Source organism: Oncorhynchus masou, chromosome 11 (genome assembly GCF_036934945.1).
Source record: "Oncorhynchus masou masou isolate Uvic2021 chromosome 11, UVic_Omas_1.1, whole genome shotgun sequence".
NCBI lineage: Eukaryota > Metazoa > Chordata > Actinopteri > Salmoniformes > Salmonidae > Oncorhynchus > Oncorhynchus masou.
This window is the reverse complement of record NC_088222.1, coordinates 19020156-19045546: the sequence shown is the minus strand read 5'-3', so window position 1 is coordinate 19045546 and position 25391 is coordinate 19020156. Positions and strand designations below refer to the sequence as shown.

General features: G+C 45.8%; 2 protein-coding genes and 1 long non-coding RNA gene across 5 annotated transcripts; 1 reads left to right on the top strand and 2 right to left on the bottom strand.

Moving 5' to 3' along the window:
* The first annotated feature begins 259 nt into the window (after nucleotides 1–259).
* Nucleotides 260–16454, top strand: LOC135548266 (serine/threonine-protein phosphatase 2B catalytic subunit gamma isoform-like). Of its 3 annotated transcripts, none has more exons than XM_064977685.1 (13): nucleotides 260–868; nucleotides 8900–9097; nucleotides 9176–9300; nucleotides 9582–9693; nucleotides 11246–11391; nucleotides 11566–11783; nucleotides 11860–11954; nucleotides 12056–12181; nucleotides 12287–12364; nucleotides 12843–12927; nucleotides 13124–13221; nucleotides 14036–14062; nucleotides 14559–16454. In XM_064977685.1, the coding sequence occupies exons 1-13, from the start codon at nucleotides 808–810 to the stop codon at nucleotides 14714–14716; spliced, it is 1527 nt and encodes a 508-aa protein (XP_064833757.1). In that variant the 5' UTR covers nucleotides 260–807; the 3' UTR covers nucleotides 14717–16454. The 3 variants fall into 3 exon arrangements, with proteins under 3 accessions (XP_064833757.1, XP_064833756.1, XP_064833758.1); XM_064977684.1 differs by having other exon boundaries at nucleotides 14550–16454; XM_064977686.1 differs by lacking the exon at nucleotides 14036–14062 and having other exon boundaries at nucleotides 14550–16454.
* On the bottom strand, nucleotides 15391–18500 carry LOC135548267 (uncharacterized). Its single transcript, XR_010456797.1, has 2 exons — nucleotides 15751–18500; nucleotides 15391–15709 (listed from the first exon to the last, which is right to left on the bottom strand). It is a non-coding gene; the product is annotated as an uncharacterized LOC135548267 (long non-coding RNA).
* Nucleotides 18501–19765: 1265 nt separating this feature from the next.
* On the bottom strand, nucleotides 19766–24718 carry LOC135548265 (dematin-like). Its single transcript, XM_064977683.1, has 3 exons — nucleotides 23723–24718; nucleotides 23554–23634; nucleotides 19766–20848 (listed from the first exon to the last, which is right to left on the bottom strand). The coding sequence occupies exons 1-3, from the start codon at nucleotides 23762–23764 to the stop codon at nucleotides 20735–20737; spliced, it is 237 nt and encodes a 78-aa protein (XP_064833755.1). The 5' UTR covers nucleotides 23765–24718; the 3' UTR covers nucleotides 19766–20734.
* Nucleotides 24719–25391: the final 673 nt, after the last annotated feature.

Below are 25391 nucleotides of genomic sequence, written 5' to 3'. Positions count from 1 at the left end.
CATTGTAAATAAGAATGTGTTCTTAACTGACATGCCTAGTTAAATAAAGGTTCAACAGGCTCAACAGTGTGCACCAAGGGTCTTGACCTCAAGGAAACAGTATATTTGTTGTTATTGAGATTAAATGTGTGTGTGTGTTTATGTGTCTGTATAGGCGGCCTACAAGCAGACAGTTATGTGGACAGGTGTGTCCCACAGGTGTCGGGGCATGACAATAATACTACACTACCCACAATACCATGCGTTTGACAGACACAGCCATGTTGTAGGAAATCCGTTTGTGGTGGATTGCTACAGTAATCCTACAGCAGTCTGGACGATATATTTGATCACGACTAAAACCCAAAACTGGAGACCTGGATCAGATTAGGTACAGCCAAGAAGAAGCAGATGAAATTAAGACATGAATTGAGCTGCGGTGTGTAAACCAGAGAAAACAGAGATCGATTGGAAACCTTTTCCTGGACTGGAGCAGTCTGTTCATCTGACAGATAATTTGACAGCAGTTGGTTTACTAGCTACCTCTGGCTCGACAAGGCAGGAAGAAAGCTTTCATTTAGTGGTTAAAGTGACCCCCCCCCTCCCCCTCCCTCCCCACATCTAGCTAGCGAAATTACGTTCCTGCCCAGTTGATCTGCACTTCCCTAGTCTGCTAACCCCCTGCCGGAGAGGACGGCTGCGGATCCAGAGGTGCTGTTGGAGGTAGCTAGCTAGCACGGCTAGTTCATTTCACTAGCTAGCCTGCTAGCTACGCCTTGGAATTCACACCATTAGCTAACTGGTTCCTCCTGGGGCAGATACGCCGAGATGTCGGTGACGAAAGACCAAACACCAACCAAACTGTCCACCACCGATCGGCCCATTAAAGGTAGCTATGCAATTCTATCTCTATTAATTCAGCAAGTGGTTGCAGGAAGTTGGCTAGCAGCTAATTCGCGATGAAAACTGCTAGCTAGCGATCAAGCTAACTAGCTTGATTGGCTGTAGATGCACCGATACGGACAAGATGCTTCGTGCCAACTAACGTTAGCAAGCTACTTAGATCGTTCAGGTGCTCATCGTATTTGGTTTGCTTGGAATAAGTGGGATAATGTTAATGGTTTGTTCATTTACAAGCTAGCTTCCCTAGTTAGGTTGCTAGTCTGCAGCACTCGGCTGACACGTCGTGAGAGAATAAAGTATAATAGCAAGCTAATAAATATTTTACCTCAAATAACTTAGATTTTGGCATCAATCTTGTTGTAACAAACTAGCTAGATAGTCAGATGTTTTTGAGACTCCTACCTAGATTATATTTTTAGTTTTATCTGACTGTCACACTGACTGAACTGAAATAAGCGTGTGTGTTCTCAAGTGTCTTGTCTGTCTGTTTGATGTGTGTCTAGGTCAGTAGACCAGTGAGGCGAGAGAGTGTGTGTGTCAGTGGAGGCTGCTGAGGGGAGGACGGCTCATAATAATGTCTGTAAGGGAACAAATGGAATGGCATCAAACACATGGAAGCCATATGTTTAATGTATTTGGTACCATTCCACCAATTCTTCTCCAGCCATTACCACGATCCTGTCCTCCCAATGATGCCATCAACCTCTTTTGATGTGTGTGTGTGTGCGCGCACTGGTGGGTTATACCACAGCATACACACACAACCAGGGCCCCTGCGGCATATGCTGAATGACTGTCAGTGGATTGAGTGGCATGGAGCGGGTCTTTTGATTTACAACCTGGGTGGCCTATTGGGGTGTGGGGGGTATTGCTACCAACTTGCAACATTTGCTTTTGAAATATCAGCTTCTATTTTAAATTTGTAATGGACTTGTGCAGAATGTAAATGGCAAGCCTAACAGTGCATAGCCACTGCTCTGTCTACACTGTAGCAGGTATTTATGAATGGTAGCAGGTAGGCTTACTGTATGCTGCCTGATCTAACTGTAACCCTGATCTATGTTATGAAAACAACAGCAGGACTGAGGGTAAGGCCTTACGCTCCACAGGGAGTGAAGAGGACCAAGTAGGCTAGAGGAGCTCCAAGAACTGTGATGACCTTGTTCTTTAAGACAATGTACTTTGTTGTGGACCCAACGTGTGTGTGTGAGTGTGTGACAGGCTTAGTGGGTTAGGAGCATCAAGCTGCTGAGGTCATTAAACCTGCCTCTCTGATGCCGCCAGGTTAACCATCCTACAGACAGCACTGGGCTAAATAAACACGCACACACTCACTCATACATAGGCCTACAGCTTGACTCTATGCCCACTGACCTCCCTCGCTGCAACTGTGACCAAAATACTCCCCTCGCTGTGGCTGTCACTGACCAAGATACACCCCTCGCTGTGGCTGTCACTGACCAAGATACACCCCTCGCTGTGGCTGTCGCTGACCAAGATGCACCCCTTGCTGTGGCTGTCACTGACCAAGATGCACCCCTCGCTGTGGCAGTCACTGACCAAGATGCACCCCTCGCTGTGGCTGTCACTGACCAAGATACACCCCTCGCTGTGGCTGTCACTGACCAAGATACACCCCTCATGGCAGTCACTGACCAAGATGCACCCCTCGCTGTGGCTGTCACTGACCAAGATGCACCCCTCGCTGTGGCTGTCACTGACCAAGATGCACCCCTCGCTGTGGCTGTCACTGACCAAGATACTCCCCTCGCTGTCACTGACCAAGATACACCCCTCGCTGTGGCTGTCACTGACCAAGATACACCCTGTCACTGACCAAGATACACCCCTCGCTGTCACTGACCAAGATATTCCCTTCGCTGTCACTGACCAAGATACACTGTCACTGACCAAGATACTCCCTGCTGTCACTGACCAAGATACACCCGGTGTGGCTGTCACTGACCAAGATACACCCTTCGCTGTCACACTGACCAAGATATTCCCCTTGTGGCTGTCACTGACCAAGATATTCCCTTCGCTGTCACTGACCAAGATACTCCCTTCGCTGTCACTGACCAAGATACTCCCTTCGCTGTCACTGACCAAGATACTCCCTTCGCTGTCACTGACCAAGATACACCCCTCGCTGTGGCAGTCACTGACCAAGATACTCCCCTCGGTGTGGCTGTCACTGACCAAGATACTCCCCTCGCTGTCACTGACCAAGATGCACCCCTCGCTGTGGCTGTCACTGACCAAGATACACCCCTCGCTGTGGCTGTCACTGACCAAGATACTCCCTTCGCTGTCACTGACCAAGATATTCCCTTCGCTGTCACTGACCAAGATAGTCCCTTCTCTGTCACTGACCAAGATACTCCCTTCGCTGTCACTGACCAAGATACACCCCTCGCTGTGGCTGTCACTGACCAAGATACACCCCTCGGTGTGGCTGACCAAGATACACCCCTCGGTGTGGCTGACCAAGATACACCCCTCGGTGTGGCTGACCAAGATACACCCCTCGGTGTGGCTGACCAAGATACACCCCTCGGTGTGGCTGACCACCCCTCGGTGTGGCTGAGATACACCCGGTGTGGCTGACCAAGATACACCCCTCGGTGTGGCTGACCAAGATACACCCCTCGGTGTGGCTGACCAAGATACACCCCTCGGTGTGGCTGACCAAGATACACCCCTCGGTGTGGCAGTCGCTGACCAAGATACAAATATTACAACAATACAATGTGTGTCCACAGTCCGCGTTGTCTTTTTTTTGTGTGTGTGTAATTTTACTGCTAACTTGAGTTACTTGATGTGGAATAGAGTTGTGTGTAGTACTGTGCGTTTCCCTTCCTCTGTTCTGGACTTGGGGATTATGAAGCGACATGTCTAGTGGGGTGTCTGAGCTGTGTGTTAGCTTTGTGTTAGATGTTTGAACAGACAGTTCGGCACTTTTAACACGTCAATACCTGCCACAAAGACAAGTAGTAATTCAGTCAATCTCTCAACTTTGGCAGGAGAGTTTGACATGCATGTTCTTGATATTAGCCCTCCGTGTACATTTAAGGGCCAGCTGCGCTGCTCTGTTCTGGGCCAACTGTACATTCAATAGATCTAGCATGCCTGTGCTTGCTTAATTTTGTATAGGCCTAGGCCTGTTGCACCAAATGTTGTTTTGACAACTTTTGAAGAGAAATGAGTCCGTGTGGAAGCCTACCAAGGCAGATCTAAACCACTAGAAGATTCACACATTTTCCCCCCAATTGTTTTGCTTGTGATTTACGAGAACCAATTAGGCCTACTGGTCACAAAAACAACTTATTTATATCCCATTCCCTACATTCAATTAGAATAGGCCAAAATGTAATCGTATTACTTTCAACCATTTAACAAACTGCTTTTTAGGCCAATCAGGTTTATTAAAAGAGACGCCTTCTCTGTGTACCCAAACAGTGGCAGCATGGAGGTGATGATAAATTGGTATTATAATAGAATCCATTAATTTTGTCAGAACACATCTCTTATGCTAACATTGTTGATTAGTTGCACACTGTTGTTTGTCAAAAGAAAGCAACCTATGCCTTTAGAGATGGAATCCGCAGTATGGGGAAACGGTGCCACTGTTCGACCCCACCACCATTGTTATTGTTGCCAAGCTGAGGAGTGACGCAACATTTCTTCCCCCCCAGTAAATATTGTGTGCTTCAATAGCACATGCAATGATGTCCGAGGGGGAAACACAGTGTTGGTTGTTTGCAATAACTTCTTTGTTGTAATGTGTCAGATTCACAATTAAGGATTAAAGAGTTATAGCTCATAAAAGGAAACCAGTCATTTGAAATCAATTTATTAGGCCCTAATTTATGGGTTTCACATGAACTGGAATACAGATACGCATCGGTTGGTCACAGATACCTTCAAAAAAATGTGTGCACAACATTTGAGAGAAATAAGCTTTTTGTGAGGATGGAACATTTCTGGGATCTTTTATTTCAGCTCAAATCAAATCTAATTTTATTTGTCACATACACATGGTTAGCAGATGTTAATGCGAGTGTAGCGAAATGCTTGTGGTCCCATGAAACATGGGACCAACATTTGACATGTTTTTAAGTGTAATTCGCTGCGATCAATAATCAGTTTTTGTCAGAGGCGTGTGTGTTGTCAGTGCTCTCTGAGGGTTGACGTTTTGACCTTTTGACTTAGTTACCGATGGTAACCTGATCAGGCCAGCCAGCTGCATCGCTCTGCCTGTGTAATGATACTGTCTATGGGCCCTTTTTTTGCCCTAGGCCCGATTGTATCCTGGGCCCTAGCGTATACAGGAGCTGCCCGGGATTAGTGTGTGTGTAGTGTGATATGATGAACCAGTATGTGTGTGTGTGTGGAATATGTGGCGTATGGGTTAGATAAGATGAACCTTTAGTGTGATATGATTGGCTCAGTCTGTCTGTCTGACCTGCTTCTGTGGTGAAATGTTACACTAACTGGGCAGAGGGTGGGATAGAGGTAGAGAGATGGAGGGAAGAAATACTTTTGTATATATAGTGTATGTGGACACCCCTTTAAATTAGTGGATTTGGCTAATTCAGCCACACCCGTTGCTGACAGGTGTATAAAATCGAGCACATCTCCATAGACAAACATTGGCAGTAGAATGGCCTTACTGAAGAGCTCTGTGACATTCAATGTGGCACCATCATAGGATGCCACCTTTCCAACAAGTCAGTTAGTAAAATTTATGCCCTGTTAGAGCTCACATGGTCAACTGTAAATGCTATTATTGAGAAGTGGACACATCTAGGAACAACAACGGCTCAGCCACGAAGTGTTACGCCACAGAATGGGACCGCCGAGGGCTGAAGCATAAATCGTCTCCTTGGTTGCAATACTCAATTCCGAGTTCCAAACTGCCTCGGGAAGCAACATCAGCACATGAAATGTTCGTTGGGAGCTTCATGAAATGGGTTTCCATGGCAGAGCAGCCACACACAAACCTAAGATCACAATGCCAAGTGTCGGCTGGAGGGGTGTAAAGCTTGGGCTCTTGAACAGTGGAAACGCTTCTCTGGAGTGATGAATCACGCTTCACCATCTGGCAGTCCAAAGGGCTAATCTGGGTTTGGCAGATGCCAGTAGAACACTACCTGCCCGAATGCATAGTGCCAACTGTAAAGTTTGGTGGTGGAGGAGGAATAATGGTTTGGGACTGTTTTTCATGGTTCGGGCTAGGCCCCTTAGTTCCAGTGAAGGGACATTTTAACACTACAGCATACAATGATATTCTAGACAATTCTGTGCTTCCATCTTTATGGCAACAGTTTGGGGAAGGCCCTTTCCTGTTCCAGCATGACAATGCCCCTGTGCACTAAGCAAGGTCCATGCAAAATGGTTTGTCAAGATCAGTGTGGAAGAATTTGACTGGTCTGTACAGATCCCTGGCCTCATCCCCATTGAACACCTTTGAGATGAATCAGGTCAACACTCACAAGGCAGCGTGCCCCGACAGTATTCCAGGGCTCGTTCTCAGAACATGCGCAGAACAGCTTGCAGGCATATTCACAATCATTTTAAACCTCTCCTTGTCCCAGTCTGTAATCCCCACATTTTGTGGTGACCACAACTTTCCCCAAGAACTCCAAGGTTTCATGCCACAATGACTACCGCCCTGTAGAGCTTACTTCTGTAATCATGAAGTACTTTGAGAGGCTGGTTATGGCACACATTAACTCCACCATCCCAGACACCCTAGACCCACTCCAATTTGCATAGCTCCCCAACAGATCCATAGACAACACAATCTCAATTGCTCTCCATGTAGTTAAGAGGAATACCTATGTGAGAATGCTGTTCAGTGACTACAGCTCAGCATTCAACACCATTGTCCACTTCAAGCTTGTCACCAAGCTTAGGACTCTGAGTCTGAGCACCTCCCTTTGCAACTGGATCCTTGGACTTCCTGACCCTTAACACAGTGGCCCCACAGGGTTGTGTGCTTAGTCCCCTCCTGTACTCCCTGTTCACCCACAACTGTGTGGCCACGCATGACTCCAACACCATTATCAAGTTCGCTGACAACACAACGGTGGTGATCACCAGTGACGCTGACCTCCCTGTTGGATGACTCATCAAGACCAAGGAGCTGATCGTGGACTACAGGAAACGGGCGGGCGGGGGTTGGGGGGGGCAGTGGAGTAGGTAGACAGCTTCAAGTTCCTCAATGTCCAAAACACTAAAGACTTAATGGTCCAAACACACACGCACAGTTGTGAAAAAGGCGCCGCAATGCCCCTAACCCCTCAGGAGGTTGAAAAAATGTGGCATGGGCCCTCAAATCTTCAAAAGGTTCTACAGCTGTACCATTCAGAGCATATTGACTGGCTGCATCACTCCTTGCTATGGCAATAGCACCGCCCTTGATCGCATGGAGCTACAGAGGTACTGGGATGTCCGCACAACCATCACTGGGGCCGAGCTCCCTGCCATCCAGGACCTCTATATCAGGCCGTGTGAAAAGAAGCCCCGAAAAATCAGACTCCAAATATTTTCTCTTCTGCCGCATTGCAAGAGGTACCGGTGCATCAAGTCTGAAACCAACAGGCTTTTGAACAGCTTCTATCCCCAAACTATAAGAGTGATAAATAGCTCACAAAATAGATACACAGACTATCTGAGTTTACCTTGTATCTTTATTGACCTTTTATTTCAACCTTTGCACACTCACAGGGCCCTATACACACACACTGTTACTCCAACACACACTCACACACACACTCACAGGGCCCTATACACACACACTGTTACTCCAACACACACACTCATTTGCAAGCTGCTGCTACTCTGTTTATCTTAGATCCTGTTGCCTAGCTCCCTTACCCCTTTACATGTCTACCTCCATCACTCCTGCACATGGAAATATGCTATTGGATCTGACATTTAAAAAATATATTTCCTGTGTATAGTATGCTTGCTTACTTTGTGTATTTCATATTTATTCTTATTTCACATGTATTTTCTAGTAAAACATTGTTATTGATTATTGCATTGTTAGGTTTTAAGTTTGCAAGAAAATCATTTCACTTTACTTGTTCATGCTCCATTTAAACTGGAAACTTGAATTGGAACGCTGACTGCGAGCCAGCCCTAATCCCCCAACATCAGTGCCCAACCTCATTAATGCTCTTGTGGCTGAATGGAAGCAAGTCCCTGCAGCAATGTTCCAACATCTAGTGGAAAACCTTCCCAGAAAAGTGGATGCTTTTATAGCAGCAAAAGGGGGACCAACTCCATATTAATGCCCATGATTTTGTAATGAGATGTTCAATGAGCAGGTGTCCCCATACTTTTGGAAATATAGTGTATTTTAGCTATTTTCAGAGGGAATTATGGATGCAATACCTGGCACCACACCGACGGTAATATAAAAGAGGGGGTTCTGATGAATGAATGGTAGACTGTTTATGTGACTAGGACTTAATATAGCCCAGATGGAGGGAGACCGATACAGATGTGTTTTTGCCAGTCAAATCTGGTCTTCCTGATTCCTGCCAGTCCTCTTACAAATATGACACTGTATTTTTACCCAGTAACTCAGCCATGCAACACACACACACTGACTATCACTAGACTAGAGCCACCACATTTTAATGTGGAAGGATTGGCACCCTGAGACCTCCAGATGGTATGTCCTGGGTTTTAATGAACCAGTAGAGCTGCTAGAGGGTGTGTCCTGGGTTTTAATGAACCAGTAGAGCTGCTAGAGGGTGTGTCCTGGGTTTTAATGAACCAGTAGAGCTGCTAGAGGGTGTGTCCTGGGTTTTAATGAACCAATAGAGGTGCTAGAGGGTGTGTCCTAGGTTTTAATGAACCAGTAGAGCTGCTAGAGGGTGTGTCCTGGGTTTTAATAAACCAATAGAGATGCTAGAGGGTGTGTCCTGGTGTTTGATAGCTTCATTAGTTAATTAGTGTTTGTAGTGTATATTCTTTATAATAATGTTGTATTGCTTTGTAGCGGTGCCCTACCCCCCTGGCTCCAAGCTGACTGTAAAGGACCTGTATGTAGACGGGAAGCCCAGTGTTGAGGTGCTCAAGACCCATCTTGTTAAGGAGGGCCGTCTGGAGGAGGAAGCAGCTCTTCGCATCATCACTGATGGCGCCAACATCCTGCGACAAGAGAAATGCATGCTGGAGGTGGAAGCACCTATAACAGGTAACCTCTGACCTGTTACTAACCCCAAACATTCTCTGACAGACGGACTTCTAACTCGTGTGTGTGTGTGTGTTGCAGTGTGTGGGGATGTCCATGGCCAGTTCTTTGACCTGATGAAGCTGTTTGAGGTGGGCGGCTCGCCCAGCAGCACCCGCTACCTGTTCCTGGGGGACTATGTTGATCGAGGATACTTCAGCATCGAGGTCCGTGTGTTTCTACATCTGCTGTTTCATCTAACATTAAGAGCCGTGGCCTGTAACCCGGTCTTGAGTTGCAGGGCTTAGGAGCACATCTTTAAAGTCAGCAGCACCCAGTTGTCGTCGAACCCCACCCCACACACAATTGGGTTTTGTGTCCCTCTTAGGTTCTGATTAAGCCAGTGTATTCTAATGATATTACATATCTATTGTCCTTCATTCTAGCTGTCGTGATCGTAGCGAGTGTTAGCAACATGAGATGGAACTCACTCTCTCGTTCTCTTCAGTGTGTGTTGTTCCTGTGGACTCTGAAGATCAACCACCCCACCACTCTGTTCCTACTCAGAGGAAACCATGAGTGCCGGCATCTCACAGAGTACTTCACCTTTAAACAGGAGTGTGAGTGGTGCTGTGTATTTAGTGTCTGTGTGGGGTGGATGCAGGTTTCTGTGCCATGTGTGGTTGGTGCAGGTTTCTGTGAGTGGGTGGGTGTGTGTCTGGGTTTCTGTGGGTGGGTGCGTGTCTGGGTTTCTGTGGGTGGGTGCGTGTCTGGGTTTCTGTGGGTGGGTGCGTGTCTGGGTTTCTGTGGGTGGGTGGGTGCGTGTCTGGGTTTCTGTGGGTGGGTGGGTGCGTGTCTGGGTTTCTGTGGGTGGGTGGATGCGTGTCTGGGTTTCTGTGGGTGGGTGGATGCGTGTCTGGGTTTCTGTGGGTGGGTGCGTGCGTGTCTGGGTTTCTGTGGGTGGGTGCGTGCGTGTCTGGGTTTCTGTGGGTGGGTGGATGCGTGTCTGGGTTTCTGTGGGTGGGTGGATGCGTGTCTGGGTTTCTGTGGGTGGGTGGATGCGTGTCTGGGTTTCTGTGGGTGGGTGGGTGCGTGTCTGGGTTTCTGTGGGTGGGTGGGTGTCTGGGTTTCTGTGGGTGGGTGGGTGCGTGTCTGGGTTTCTGTGGGTGGGTGGGTGCGTTTCTGTGGGTGGGTGGGTGGGTGGGTGGGTGTCTGGGTTTCTGTGAGTGGGTGGGTGCGTGTCTGGGTTTCTGTGAGTGGGTGGATGCGTGTCTGGGTTTCTGTGGGTGGGTGCGTGCGTGTCTGGGTTTCTGTGGGTGGGTGGGTGCGTGTCTGGGTTTCTGTGGGTGGGTGGATGCGTGTCTGGGTTTCTGTGGGTGGGTGCGTGCGTGTCTGGGTTTCTGTGGGTGGGTGCGTGCGTGTCTGGGTTTCTGTGGGTGGGTGGATGCGTGTCTGGGTTTCTGTGGGTGGGTGCGTGCGTGTCTGGGTTTCTGTGGGTGGGTGGGTGCGTGTCTGGGTTTCTGTGGGTGGGTGGGTGCGTGTCTGGGTTTCTGTGGGTGGGTGGGTGCGTGTCTGGGTTTCTGTGGGTGGGTGGGTGCGTGTCTGGGTTTCTGTGGGTGCGTGTCTGGGTTTCTGTGGGTGGGTGGGTGCGTTTCTGTGGGTGGGTGGGTGCGTGTCTGGATTTCTGTGGGTGGGTGCGTGTCTGGATTTCTGTGGGTGGGTGCGTGTCTGGATTTCTGTGGGTGGGTGTCTGGATTTCTGTGGGTGGGTGCGTGTCTGGGTTTCTGTGGGCGGGTGCGTGTCTGGGTTTCTGTGGGCGGGTGCGTGTCTGTGTTTCTGTGGGCGGGTGCGTGCGTGTCTGGGTTTCTGTGGGTGGGTGCGTGCGTGTCTGGGTTTCTGTGGGTGGGTGCGTGCGTGTCTGGGTTTCTGTGGGTGGGTGCGTGCGTGTCTGGGTTTCTGTGGGTGGGTGCGTGCGTGTCTGGGTTTCTGTGGGTGGGTGCGTGCGTGTCTGGGTTTCTGTGGGTGGGTGCGTGTCTGGGTTTCTGTGGGTGGGTGCGTGCGTGTCTGGGTTTCTGTGGGTGGGTGGGTGCGTGTCTGGGTTTCTGTGGGTGGGTGCGTGTCTGTGTGTGTATGTCTTATAGTAATAATAATGTCCTCTCTGTTGTGTTCTAGGTAAGATAAAGTACTCTGAGCGTGTGTATGATGCGTGTATGGAGGCGTTTGATTGCCTTCCCCTGGCTGCGCTCCTCAATCAGCAGTTCCTGTGTGTCCACGGAGGCCTGAGCCCCGAAATCACCTGCCTGGATGACATACGCAAGGTATGACCTCTAACCTCAGACCTGCTTTGGATTAACTCTCTATTAATTGTTTTAACTGGTTAAGCTGACAATGATATTAAGTGTTTTGACTGGTATAAGGAGCACCCAGCGTTATTTAACTGTTTAACCGGATTAACCCTGTAGATTCACTGTGTTTAACTCTGTGTTGATCAGCTGGACCGGTTTAAGGAGCCCCCTGCGTTCGGACCCATGTGTGACCTGCTGTGGTCAGACCCTGGAGAAGACTACGGCTCTGAGAAGACCCAGGAACACTTTGCTCATAACTCAGTTCGAGGCTGCTCCTACTTCTACAGTTACCCAGCAGTATGTGACTTTCTGATGAACAATAATCTGCTGTCAGTAATAAGAGCACATGAAGCCCAGGACGCTGGGTGAGTATTATTCATAATATGAATTCATAATAATAGTGGTATGATACTGTTTTGTGATATAAACTGTGTATTCCAGGTATAGAATGTACAGGAAAAGCCAGACGACGGGTTTTCCTTCTCTGATCACGATATTCTCTGCTCCGAATTACCTGGACGTGTACAACAACAAAGGTAAACAAACACAAAGGTTACCCACGTTAGAAACCATGACAACAAGGTAGAAACCATGGCAACACAGGGTAGATCGTGTATGTGTGTGTGTGTTCTTGTAGCGGCGGTGCTGAAGTATGAGAACAACGTGATGAACATCCGTCAGTTCAACTGCTCCCCACACCCCTACTGGCTGCCCAACTTCATGGACGTCTTCACCTGGTCGCTGCCCTTCGTCGGCGAGAAGGGTGAGTGTATATGTGTGTGTTATAACGGTGTATGGTATCTTTGGGCTTCTTGTTACCTTTGCAAAACTGACCTCTGTGTGAGATAATGTGTGTGTGTTCCTACAGTGACAGAGATGCTGGTTAACGTGCTCAACATCTGCTCTGATGACGAGCTCATGTCTGAAGGAGACGACACCTGCGAGGGTAAGAAACACAGACACTTAACAACTCTTTCATATTGACTTTCCATGTATGAAAATGATGATATAGTTGCAACGTGTTTCTTCAAAGAGGAAATGAAACCTTTAAGGAAGTGAAGTTGTTTTTGACTGAAGTGCAGTGTAGCAAAAATAGACGTGAAGAGAGGTGATAGAGTTCACACCCCTAACGGATCCAACAACAGATATTTATCAAGGCCTCTATTGTTGCCACATGGCAGCTGAGTATCAGCTGAGCTGTGTGTGTGGGCGCGTTCCACATTGCAGCAGACTTTAAAGTTGACTAAAAATCCATTTAACCATGATACATCACGGTTTTGGATGCTCTCGAACACGGACGGTGTGTTATGTTTCACAAGTCTGTTACCTCACCCTTCTTTCTCCCTCTCTCCTACCTTCTTTCTCTCAATCCTCTTTCCCTCTCTCTCTCGTTTTCTCTCCCTCTCCCTTTCTCTCCCTCTCAGCTGGAACTTCTGCTGTGAGGAAGGAGGTAATCAGGAATAAGATCCGAGCGATCGGGAAGATGGCCCGTGTCTTTTCTGTGCTCAGGTAGAGTACACGCGTGTTTGACTCTCTCTGGTTTCATTGATTAGATGTAATCAACCACTGTAAAGGCATTGATGAGAAGACCTGCATACAGATTCTATCTGGACTTGGTTATGTTCAGCTTCCACTCTTTGTATGGTGCCCCTTGTTTGTAACAACCATGCTGTTGACTCTGGAAACTGAATGTGTGTGTTGACAGAGAGGAGAATGAGAGTGTGTTACAGCTGAAGGGGCTGACCCCCACTGGGGCCTTGCCTGTGGGAGTTCTGTCTGGAGGACGGCAGACCCTGGAGAGCGGTACGTATGCACACCTACACACACACTCCCTGGCTCTCACACACACACACTTCCTGGCTCTCACACACACACATACACTCCCTGGCTCTCACACACACACACTCCCTGGCTGTCACACACACACACACACACTCACCTGAACTACTATTGCATCATGAGAGAATTGTTTTATCCTTTCCCTGCACTCAAACCCACCAACAGACTTAACCCTCCCTCTCTCGGGCTCCCTGACTCTCACACACACACTCCCTGACTCTCTCTCACACACACACACTCCCTGGCTCTCTCTCACTCACTCACCTATCCCTAATCCACATTCTCTAACCTGCAGAATTCTCTTTAAACCTTGATCAATCTCTTAAACCCAGAACATTCCCCTTTCTACACTAATCACAGTCATGTGTAACTCCTGTGTCACGTTTCAGAGGGAAGTGGGCTGGGGAGGTTGGGGTTGAATGATCGTATGACTGACTGCATTGATAACAACTCACTGACAATAGATGTTTAACACTGAATAAATAAATTGATATCTCACTGACTATAGATGTTTAACACTGAATAAATAAATTGATATCTCACTGACTATAGATGTTTACCACTCTGAATAAATAAATTGATATCTCACTGACTATAGATGTTTAACACTCTGAATAAATAAATTGATATCTCACTGACTATAGATGTTTACCACTCTGAATGAATTGATAACAACTCACTGACTATAGATGTTCAACTCACTGATCTGGGTCTGTTGGTAATGTTAACTCTCTCTCTGTATGTTTTGGGCATGGCTCTACTACTCACGCTTACACAGCTACCGTACAGGCAGAAGAGGCACGAGGTACGCAAGTCATTTCTCATCTCTGTCTCCATCTCTCTTCCTCCCTCCCCAAAATTAGAGTGTATTATTGTTGTTTATATACATATTACTAAGTTAAGAGGACATACCATGAAGTTTTAAAGTCTCAGACTATTTCTGCCATTTACCAAATAGTCTGAGACTTCGCTCCACTCCCTCTCCTCCACCTGGTCTCAATCTCCTTTTCTCTGTTTGTTTGCTCATGCTGCCTTGATGTTTTTGAAGTAAGTGTCTTACCTCTAACAACCAAACCCCTCAAGTCTACAATGTCAGACTACACTTTATGTATTAGACTAAACATGACCATACTTCTATTACCCCTACCAACCACTACCTAGTACCTTCTAGACTGTAGATTAGATCCTAAATCTTCCTCTTCACCCCCATACCTCCCTTACTAAGAGTCAGACCAAACCCCCTGTATTGTGCTGTATCCTGCACTGCTGCTAAACTCCACTTCTCTCTCCAGCTATCCAAGGGTTCAACCCGCAGCATAAGATCCAGTCCTTTGAGGAGGCCCGAGGTCTGGACAGGGTCAATGAACGGATGCCCCCTCGCCAAGATGCTCCTCCCCCTCCCAACAACCTCCCAGCCAGTGGCCCACCTAACAAGAATGGGACCAACACACAGGCCTAGGCATCTGGCCCACCTCCCTCTGTATCCCTCCCTCCCGCTCAAATGTTTCCCTCTCGACTCCCGCTCTCTGTATCCCTCCCTCCCGCTCTCTGTATCCATCCCGGTCTCTGTATCCCTCCCGCTCTGTGTCTCTCCCTCTCTCCCTCCCGCTCTCTGTGTCCCTCCCTCCCTCCCGCTCTCTGTATCCATCCCGGTCTCTGTATCCCTCCCGCTCTGTGTCCCTCCCTCCCTCCCTCCCGCTCTCTGTGTCCCTCCCTCCCTCCCGCTCTCTGTGTCCCTCCCTCCCTCCCGCTCTCTGTGTCCCTCCCGCTCTCTGTGTCCCTCCCGCTCTCTGTGTCCCTCCCGCTCTCTGTGTCCCTCCCGCTCTCTGTGTCCCTCCCGCTCTCTGTGTCCCTCCCGCCCGCTTTCTGTGTCCCTCCCTCCCTCTCCCTCTGTATCCCTCCCTCCGTGTCCCTCTTTTCCTGCCCTCCTCTTCTCCCTCCCTCACTGCCCCTCAGAGAAAGGATGGGTCTTTGTTACTTGGCCTCCAGAGAATCAGTCCTAGCATCATGTTTATTTATTTCATCATCTAGAATGAATCTAATGTCATTGGAGTCTAACAGTGGATCTGAACAAATGACACATGATTTAATCTACATTGTACATTTCTATAAATGATACATGACGACTCAATCTACAATGTACATTTCTTTATTGACTGTCCCGAGGCTGGGGCATCACTGCCGTATTAAATAAAAGGCAAATCCATTTTGTAATTTTGAGTTGATAATTGGGATAATAGTCACACCACCTTTTTGTGTGCTTGGCAAAGGAAGACCTACGCTGCAACTCATAAAGGTCTTTGCCTTGGTACTTTATATATTAGACAACATTACTAAGATATAAAGTACCTAAGATACATAGTATATAATGTACCTAGGCTATGATGCCTAAGAAATATAGTATATAAAGTACCTAGGCTATGATGCCTAAGATATATAGTATATAATGTACCTAGGCTATGGTGCCTAAGATATATATAGTATATAATGTACCTAGGCTATGGTGCCTAAGATATATAAAGTACCTTGTCTGTGTCCCACCCAAAAAGAGCAAGCAAGAGCACTTGAATAAAAAAAAGAGAAATCCGTTTGAACCACCATTGCATTAAATCCATCCTTTCTAATGCCAATGACAGTGTGACAAGAATATTGACATTTATATTATATGTACATTATAAATGTTCCCGTCTCTCAATGTGATTGACTGTTTGTTTTATTTTTACGAAAAATAGAATTAGGCTTCATACCTAGATCAGCGAGGGATGTGGGAGGGAGAGATTTGTTTTCTCTCTCTGAAGACATCAGTCTGTTAACAGTGGAGAAGCACAAGCTAGATCATGTATGAGGGAGAGGTATGAATGAAAGGTGTTTGAGAGTGTGTGGAAGATGGCGGTTGTTGGATGATGAATAAGTGAAGGCTGTTTGGAGTGTGTGTGTTTGCATGGGTGGCGGTATTAAGGGGTGGAGGTATTGAGGGTCAATAGAGAATGGGGTTGACGCGTATGTGAGCGGCGATGGGGCCTCGTCTTGTTTCTGACTTCTGTTCCAGCTCAACATATCTCACAGAATGTACAGAGATCGTTTAATTAAGGTTTTTCATAATAGCTGAATCTCAAAACTGTTTTTTGGCAAGTATTTGTACTGCGAGGCCTCTGATTTATGTAGCTGTATCCATTCAATAAAAAACTGAAAAGAAACACCTTTGTTACCTTGTAGAATTTGTTGAATGACAAAGGACAGTGTTTTCTATACAGCTAGATTTGTTGTCAAATGTAATTAAAACAAATAATACAACACTTATTTCATTCATTTTCCAAATTCAGCATATACACTAGGGTTGGGAGGTAGGGATTACGGGTCTTGTTCTGGGTGGGATTTAAAATGGTAATCATTTCTGGTGTTCTTCATGCCAGGAATGTCCTGGTCTCAGAACCTTTTCTACGATCTTAGAGCCTGTTTCTGATTTGAGAATAACCACAAAAAGAAAAAAATAACGCTGTTCTGTTTTGAGAGAATAATTTTCAGATTAATATAATAATAATATTTGTCAACCTCAGTCATGGGTTCACACCAGGAAATATATTCACGTGAATAAAAAGCTGTACTAATACACAACAACATTTCTATAAAACATGAACCATGGTCGATCAATCATGTAAAAACATATCACAGTGATACTGTGAAGTTTGAACATACAGTGCATCCGGAAAGTATTCAGACCCCTCGACTTTCTCCACATTTTGTTACATTACAGACGTATTCAATTGTTTTTCCCCCCTCAATCTACACACAATACCCCATAACGACAAAGCAAAAACAGGTTTTTAGAAATGTTGTCAATTTATTAAAAATAAAAAACAGAAATACCTTATTTACACCATTTGCTATGAGACCCAAAATTGAGCTGAGGTGCAACCTGTTTCCATTGATTTTACTTGAGATGTTTCTACAACCTTATTGGAGTCCACCTGTGGTAAATTCAATTGATTGGACATGATTTGGAAAGGCACACACCTGTCTATATAAGGTCCCACAGTTGACGGTGCACGTCAGAGCAAAAACCAAGCCAGTAGGTCGAAGAAATTGTCAGTGGAGCTCCGAGACAGGTTTGTGTTGAGGCACAGATCTGGGGAAGAGTACCAAATCATATCTGCAGCATTAAAGGTTCCCAAGAACACAGTGGCCTCCATTATTCTTAAAATGGAAGAAGTTTGGAAGCACCACCACTCTTCCTAGAGCTGGCCGCCCGGACATACTGAGTAATCAGAGGAGAAGGGCCTTGGTCAGGGAGGTGACCAAGAACCCGATGGTCACTGACAGAGCTCCAGAGTCCCTCTGTGGAAATGGGAGAACCTTCTAAAAGGACAACCATCTCTGCAGCACTCCACAAATCAGGCCTTTCGGGTAGAGTGCCACTCAGAAGCCACTCCTCAAAAAAAGGCACATGACAGCCCACTTGGAGTTTGCCAAAAGGCACCTAAAGGACTCTGACCATGAGAAACAAGATTCTCTGGTCTGATGAAACCAATTCTTTGGCCTCAATGCCAAGTAACACGTCTGGAGGAAACCAGGAATTGCTCATCTCCTGGCCAATACCATCCCAACAGTGAAGCATTATGGTGGCAGCATCATGCTGTGGGGATGTTTTTCAGCTGCAGGGACTGGGAGACTAGTCAAGGTCAAGAGAAAGATGAACAGAGCAAAGTACTGAGAGATCCTTGATGAAAACTTGCTCCAGAGTGCTCAGGGCCTCATACTGGGGTGAAGGTCCACCTTCCAACAGGACAACGACCATAAGCACATAGCCAAGACAATGCAGGAGTGGCTTCGGGACCAGTCTCTGAATGTCCTTGAGTAGCAAAGCCAGAGCCTGGACTTGAAACCGATTGAACATCTCTGGAGAGACCTGAAAATAGCTGTGCATTGAACCTGACAAGAACTTGAGAGGATCTGCAGAGAAGAATGGGAGAAACTCCCCAAATACAGGTGTGCCAAGCTTGTGTCATACCCAAGAAGACTCAAGGCTATAATCACTGCCAAAGGTGCTTCAACAAAACACTGAGTAAAGGGTCTGAATACTTACAGTGGGGAGAACAAGGATTTGATACACTGCCGATTTCGCAGGTTTTCCTACTTACAAAGCATGTAGAGGACTGTAATTTTATCATAGGTACACTTCAACTGTGAGAGATGGAATCTAAAACAAAAATCCAGAAAATCACATTGTATGATTTTTAAGTAATTAATTTGCATTTTATTGCATGACATAAGTATTTGATCACCTACCAACCAGTAAGAATTCCGGCTCTCACAGACATTTTAGTTTTTCTTTAAGAAGCCCTCCTGTTCTCCACTCATTACCTCTATTGACTGCACCTGTTTGAACTCGTTACCTGTATAAAAGACACCTGTCCACACACTCAATCAAACAGACTCCAACCTCTCCATAATGGCCAAGACCAGGGAGCTGTGTAAGGACTTCAGGGATAAAATTGCACAAGGCTGGGATGGGCTACAGGACAATAGGCAAGCAGCTTGGTGAGAAGGCAACAACTGTTGGTGCAATTATTAGAAAATGGAAGAAGTTCAACATGACGGTCAATCACCCTCAGTCTGGGGCTCCATGCAAGATCTCACCTCGTGGGGCATCAATGATCATGAGAAAGGTGAGGGATCAGCCCAGAACGACACGGCAGGACCTGGTCAATGATCTGAAGAGAGCTGGGACCACAGTCTCAAAGAAAACCATTAGTAACACACTACGCCGTCATGGATTAAAATCCTGCAGTGCACGCAAGGTCCCCCTGCTCAAGACAGTGCATTTCCAGGCCCGTCTGAAGTTTGCCAATGACCATCTGGATGATCCAGATGAGGAATGGGAGGTCATGTGGTCTGATGAGACAAAAATATAGCATTTTGGTCTAAACTCAACTCGCCGTGTTTGGAGGAAGAAGAAGGATGAGTACAACCCCAAGAACACCATCCCAACCGTGAAGCATGGAGGTGGAAACATCGTTCTTTGGAGATGCTTTTCTGCAAAGGGGACAGGACGACTGCACCGTATTGAGGGGAGGATGGATGGGGCCATGTATCGCGAGATCTTGGCCAACAACCTCCTTCCCTCAGTAAGAGCATTGAAGATGGGTCGTGGCTGGGTATTGCCCAGCGACAGCCCCGAAACCTGAAGGACCCGGAGAAGGTATGTATGGAGGAGTGGGCCAAAATCCCTGCTGCAGTGTGTGCAAACCTGGTCAAGAACTACAGGAAACGTATGATCTCTGTAATTGCAAACAAAGGTTTCTGTACCAAATATTAAGTTCTGCTTTTCTGATGTATCAAACACTTATATCATACAATAAAATGCAAATGAATTACTTAAAAATCATACAATGTGATTTTCTGGATTTTTGTTTTAGATTCCGTCTCTCACAGTTGAAGTGTACCTATGATACAAATTACAGACCTCTGCATGCTTTGTAAGTAGGAAAACCTGCAAAATCGTCAGTGTATCAAATCCTTGTTCTCCCCACTGTATGTAAACATATGTTTAAAAAAAAAATCCATTTAAGAATAAGGCTGTAACGTAACAATGTGGAAAAAAGAGAAGGTCTGAATACTTACCGAATGCACTGTAGATTTACTATCAAAATTATAATATTTTACATTTCTAAGTGTATTAAAAGCAGTGATAATTATTGTGTGGCTAGATAGTGTGTGTACATCTGTGTGTGTATGTGGTGGGGAGGCAGTAGATACTAGGAGATTCTCAATGCTTATGATCAGGTCGGTTAGGATTAGGGGTAAGACTTGGGTCAGGCTTGTCTCTGTACTGATGCTCTATATCAAAGCCAGTGAGACTAGGACCCAGATTCAATCAGATCCAGCATTATCCGGTGACAGCAGACACTCGCATAGCTGATGTTTTGGAGGTGTAACTAAGTTGGAGCTGTCAAAACGTGATCAGCTGCTCTTGATCAATGTCACGCAGCCGCACCTGTCAGAATGTAGGCCATATAGAAAAAATGATGCTCAAATTGAAAATCACTAAACTAAATGATGATGGTTTCTATCATCCTAATGGAGGTGTAGATTACATCTCACATTCCAGTGTTCCAACTTGTAAACAAGGCTACATGGTATTTCTCTTAATGCAACTCTGTGCAACCAATGGCAAAGTCCGCTTTAGGTAGAATGCCAGGAGGCGCTTGTGGATTTGACAGCTCTCGTGCAGTTCTTCTACCTCTGACACCTCCAAAACAACCGCTATGCAGATGTTGTCAAAAGCAGATCTGATTGAATAGAGCCCGAGAGGATACGACGAGAACATACAGGTAGAATATGGCTACAGTGATATAGGACTAGTTAGGATGTGACATTTTTATGGTTATTTAGGGTGTGATAGTTTGGTGTTGTGGGGTATTCTTCGTTAGGCAGTGGAGCGGTTCATGTTTTCTGTGAAGGATAAGGTCACTTTCTGCTAGAAAAGTTGAACATTCTTTTTCAAATGATTTCGTTTCCATAGTGACAGACGGTCGAACTCGGCGATGGGCATTCCGAACAGACGCTCAAAGTCCTCAGGAGACAGGTGTCTCTGAGGAGAAAGACGCACACGCTTAGTAACACATAGGCAAACACACAGATACACACATACAGTTGAAGTCGGAAGTTTACATACACCTTAGCCAAATACATTTCAACTCAGTTTTTCACAGTTCATAACATTTAATCCTAGTAAAAAGTCCCTGTTTTAGGTCAGTTAGGATCACCACTTTATTTTAAGAACGTGAAATGTCCGAATAATAGTCGAGTGTGATTTATTTCAGCTTTTATTTCTTTCATCACATTCCCAGTGAGTCAGAAGTTTACATACACTCAATTAGTATTTGGTAGCATTGCCTTAAATTGTTTAACGTTGTGGGTAGCTTTCCACAAGCTTCCCACAATAAGTTGGGTGAATTTGGCCCATTCCTCCTGACAGAGCTGGTGTAACCGAGTCAGGTCTGTAGGCCTCCTTGCTAGCACACATTTTCTATGGGATTGAGGTTGTGGGATTCTGTGTTTTACATTATATCCATTACCATATATATGGTTAAATATTATCTGATGTCGGCTGTGTGAAGTATCTGCATGTGTGCACTTGAGCATCATCATGAGATTAAACAACTGCTTGCTACATCTACTTGCCTGTTTGTGTGTGTGACAAGAACTGAGTAACATGGTGTGACCTGCATGTTGCAAAACTGTAGATAACAGCCCAGCAGATGCTTTGTCCTTGTGTTTGTATGTGACAATATTGAGAACATGGTGTGACTTGCTGTATCTTACAAAGTTGTGGTTAATCAGGTATAGGGAGGGGTGGTCATCACGAGGTTTAACAGAGATAGAAAAATACTGAACAACACAATAGCAGGAACTGAGCAACTGCTATAACTAGGCTGCGATACCAGAACAGTAAGAATCTATACATCGACGGAGGGAGGACTCTAAGAAGCGCCAAGAGGCGGGAACCAGCCTGAGCGCCTGCAATAGGCTGAGCAAGTCTAAACCACGTTCAGCCTCTACTGCGATAGACATTGTTCCAACCTGTCTGTTGGCCTATCACAGTATAAGAACACTGTTTACGTACATCCTGTCAGTTCTCTGTTCTGCCCTACGTGGTATTACAGTGAGTCCGTATATACGAAAGTTGCATTTGCCATTTATTGCTTAGCTAATAAAAAATACATAGTATACAATAGGTGACTCGTTGTCATATTTATCCTGATACCAGATTCGAATTTACGCAACTCTAACAATGTCAAGGCTTTGTGATGGCCACTCCAATACCTTGACTTTGTTGTCCTTAAGCCATTTTGCCACAACTTTGGGAGTATGCTTGTGTAGCCGATGTGAAATGGCTAGCTAGTTAGCGGTGGTGTGCGCTAGTGGCGTTTCAATCGGTGACGTCACTTGCTCTGAGACCTTGAAGTAGTGGTTCCCCTTGCTCTGCAAGGGCCGCGGCTTTTGTGGAGCGATGGGTAACGATGCTTCGAGGGTGACTGTTGACGTGTGCAGAGCGTCCCAGGTTTGCGCCCAGGTCAGGGGGAGGGGCAGCGTAGCCTAGTGGTTAGAGCGTTGGACTAGTAATTGGAAGGTTGCAAGTTCAAACCCCCGAGCTGACAAGGTACAAATCTGTCGTTCTGCCCCTGAACAGGCAGTTAACTCACTGTTCCTAGGCCATCATTGAAAATAAGAATTTGTTCTTAACTGACTTGCCTAGTTAGATAAAGGTAAAAAAAATATATATATACTCTTACACTTGGGTCATTATCCATTTGGAAGACCCATTTGCGAACAAGCTTTAACTTCCTGACTGATGTCTTGAGATGTTGCTTCAATATATCCACATCATTTTCCATCCTCATGATGCCATCTATTTTGTGAAGTGCACCAGTCCCTCCTGCAGCAAAGCACCCCCACAACATGATGCTGCAACCCCCGTGCTTCATGGTTGGGATGGTATTCTTCAGCTTGCAAGCCTCCCCCTTTTTCCTCCAAATATAACGATGGTCATTATGGCCAAACAGTTCTATTTTTGTTTCATCAGACCAGAGGACATTTCTCCAAAAAGTATGATCTTTGTCCCCATGTGCAGTTGCAAACTGTAGTCTGGCTTTTTTTAATGGCAGTTTTGGAGCAGTGGCTTCTTCCTTGCTGAGCGGCGGTTCAGGTTATGTCGATATTGGACTCGTTTTACTGTGGATATAGATACTTTTGTACTGGTTTCCTCCAGCATCTTCACAAGGTCCTTTGCTGTTGTTCGGCGATTGATTTGCACTTTTTTCACCAAAGTACGTTCATCTCTAGGAGACAGAACACGTCTCCATCCTGAGCAGTATGACGGCTGCATGGTCCCATGGTGTTTATACTTGCGTACTATTGTTTGTACAGATGAACGTGGTACCTTGAAATACATCCACAGGTACACCTCCAATTGACTCAGATGATGTCAATAAGCCTATCAGAAGCTTCTAAAGCCATGACATCATTTTCTGTAATTTTCCAAGCTGTTTAAAGGCACAGTGAACTTCGTGTATGTAAACTTCTGACCCACTGGAATTGTGATACAGTGAATTGCAAACAATTGTTGGAAAGGTTACTTGTGTCATGCACAAAGTAGATGTCCTAACACACTTGCCAAAATTATAGTTTGTTAACAAGAAATGTGTGGAGTGGTTGAAAAACTAGTTTTAATTACTCCAACCAAGTGTATGTAAACTTCTGAGCAATAACACACATATGTACACGCACACACACCTCCAGTCTGGTACGGTCCACGCCTGGCGGCAGATTGCAGCGCCCTCTATGTGTGACTATGAGCATTTCATATGGGTAGATCTGAGGAGAACACACAGTTCTGGCTGGGTCTTTATATATTTTTTTGCCTGTGTGCATGAATGCGTGGTGAGTATTCACCAGTGCTCACCTTCTGCTCCAGCATACTTGGCAGTGACTTTCCTCTGTCCATCCTTTCCCGCGGTGCCTCTCCTTTCTAGACACACACACACACACACACACACACACACACACACACACACACACACACACACACACACGCCGTTTGTGTAATCAAAATGCCTTTGAGGTAGATAGATATGACTTGAGCAGAGGGAAGAGTCGGTATGAAAATAAGGCCGGGATTCAGCCTGACCACACTTGTAGACAACACAGCTTTTTAAAAGGCAACGTTATCGCTTTCATGGAGATCGCATGTCAAGGCTACAGATGTGGGCTCAATTAGATATTAAAGCAGATGTGGTGCTGATCAGAATAAATCCTGGCATAACAACACCCTTACCTGTTCAGCTGCACAACACAACAGGGAGAGACAAGAGAAAAGAAGATAATTACATACTTATATTCAACATATAAAAGGCTGTAGATATACACTTTAATATACACTCAGTGGCCCGTTTATTAGGTACACCACCCCGTTCACGAAAATAGTTCACTCCTACAGACAGTGAGTTTCATGGCTGTAGCTTGCTATATAAAGCAGGCATACAGGCATTGGGGCAAATAACGACACAGTACACAACTCCTTATTCCTTGTCACAGATGGGCTCCTGCAGCTGACGACCACACCAGGTTTTACTCCTATAAGCTAAAAACAAGAAGAAGTGTCTCCAGTGGGCACGCGATCACCTTCACTGGACAATTAAGGAGTGGAAAAACATGCTGATGGCAGAGTCAGGATTTGGCGTAAGCAACATGAGTCCATGGCCCCATCCTGCCTGGTGTCAACAGAACAGGCTGGTGGCGGTGGTGTAATGGTGTGGGGAATGTTTTCCTGGCACACGTTAGGTCCCTTGATACCAACTGAGCATAATTTGAACGCCACACCTTGTAGAATCCATTACCCACAGAATTTAGGCTGTTCTGGAGGCAACTGGCCACTGTGTGTATATACAGAACCAGTCAAAAGTTGACACACCAACTCATTGTAGGGTTTTTCTTTATTTGGACTATTTTCTACATTGTAGAACAATAGTGAAGACAAACTGAAATAACACATATGGAATCATGTAGTAAACAAAAAAAAAGTGTTAAAGCAAAATATACTTTATATTTGAGATTCTTCAAAGTAGCCACTCTTTGCCTTGATGACTGCTTTGCACACGTTTGGCATTCTCTCAACCAGCTTCATGAGGTAGTCACCTGGAATACATTTAAATTAACAGGTGTGCCTTGTTCAAAGTTAATTTGTGGAATTTCTTTCCTTCTTAATGCGTTTGACCCAATCAGCTGTGTTGTGACAAGGTAGGGGTGGTATACAGAAGATAGACCGATTTGGTAAAAGACCAAGTCCATATTATGGCAAGAACAGCTCAAATAAGCAAAGAGAAACAACAGTCCATCATTACTTTAAGACATCCCAGTGGGTCAAAAGTTAAGTCAATACTGAACATTTCAAGAACTTTGAAAGTCTCTTCAGGTGCAGTCGCAAAAACCAAAAAGCGCTATGATGAAACTGGCTCTCATGAGGACCGCCACAAGAAAGGAAGACCCAGAGTTACATCTGCTACAGAGGATACGTTCATTAGAGTTAACTCCAAATAAATGCTTCACAGAGTTCAAGTAACAGACACATCTCA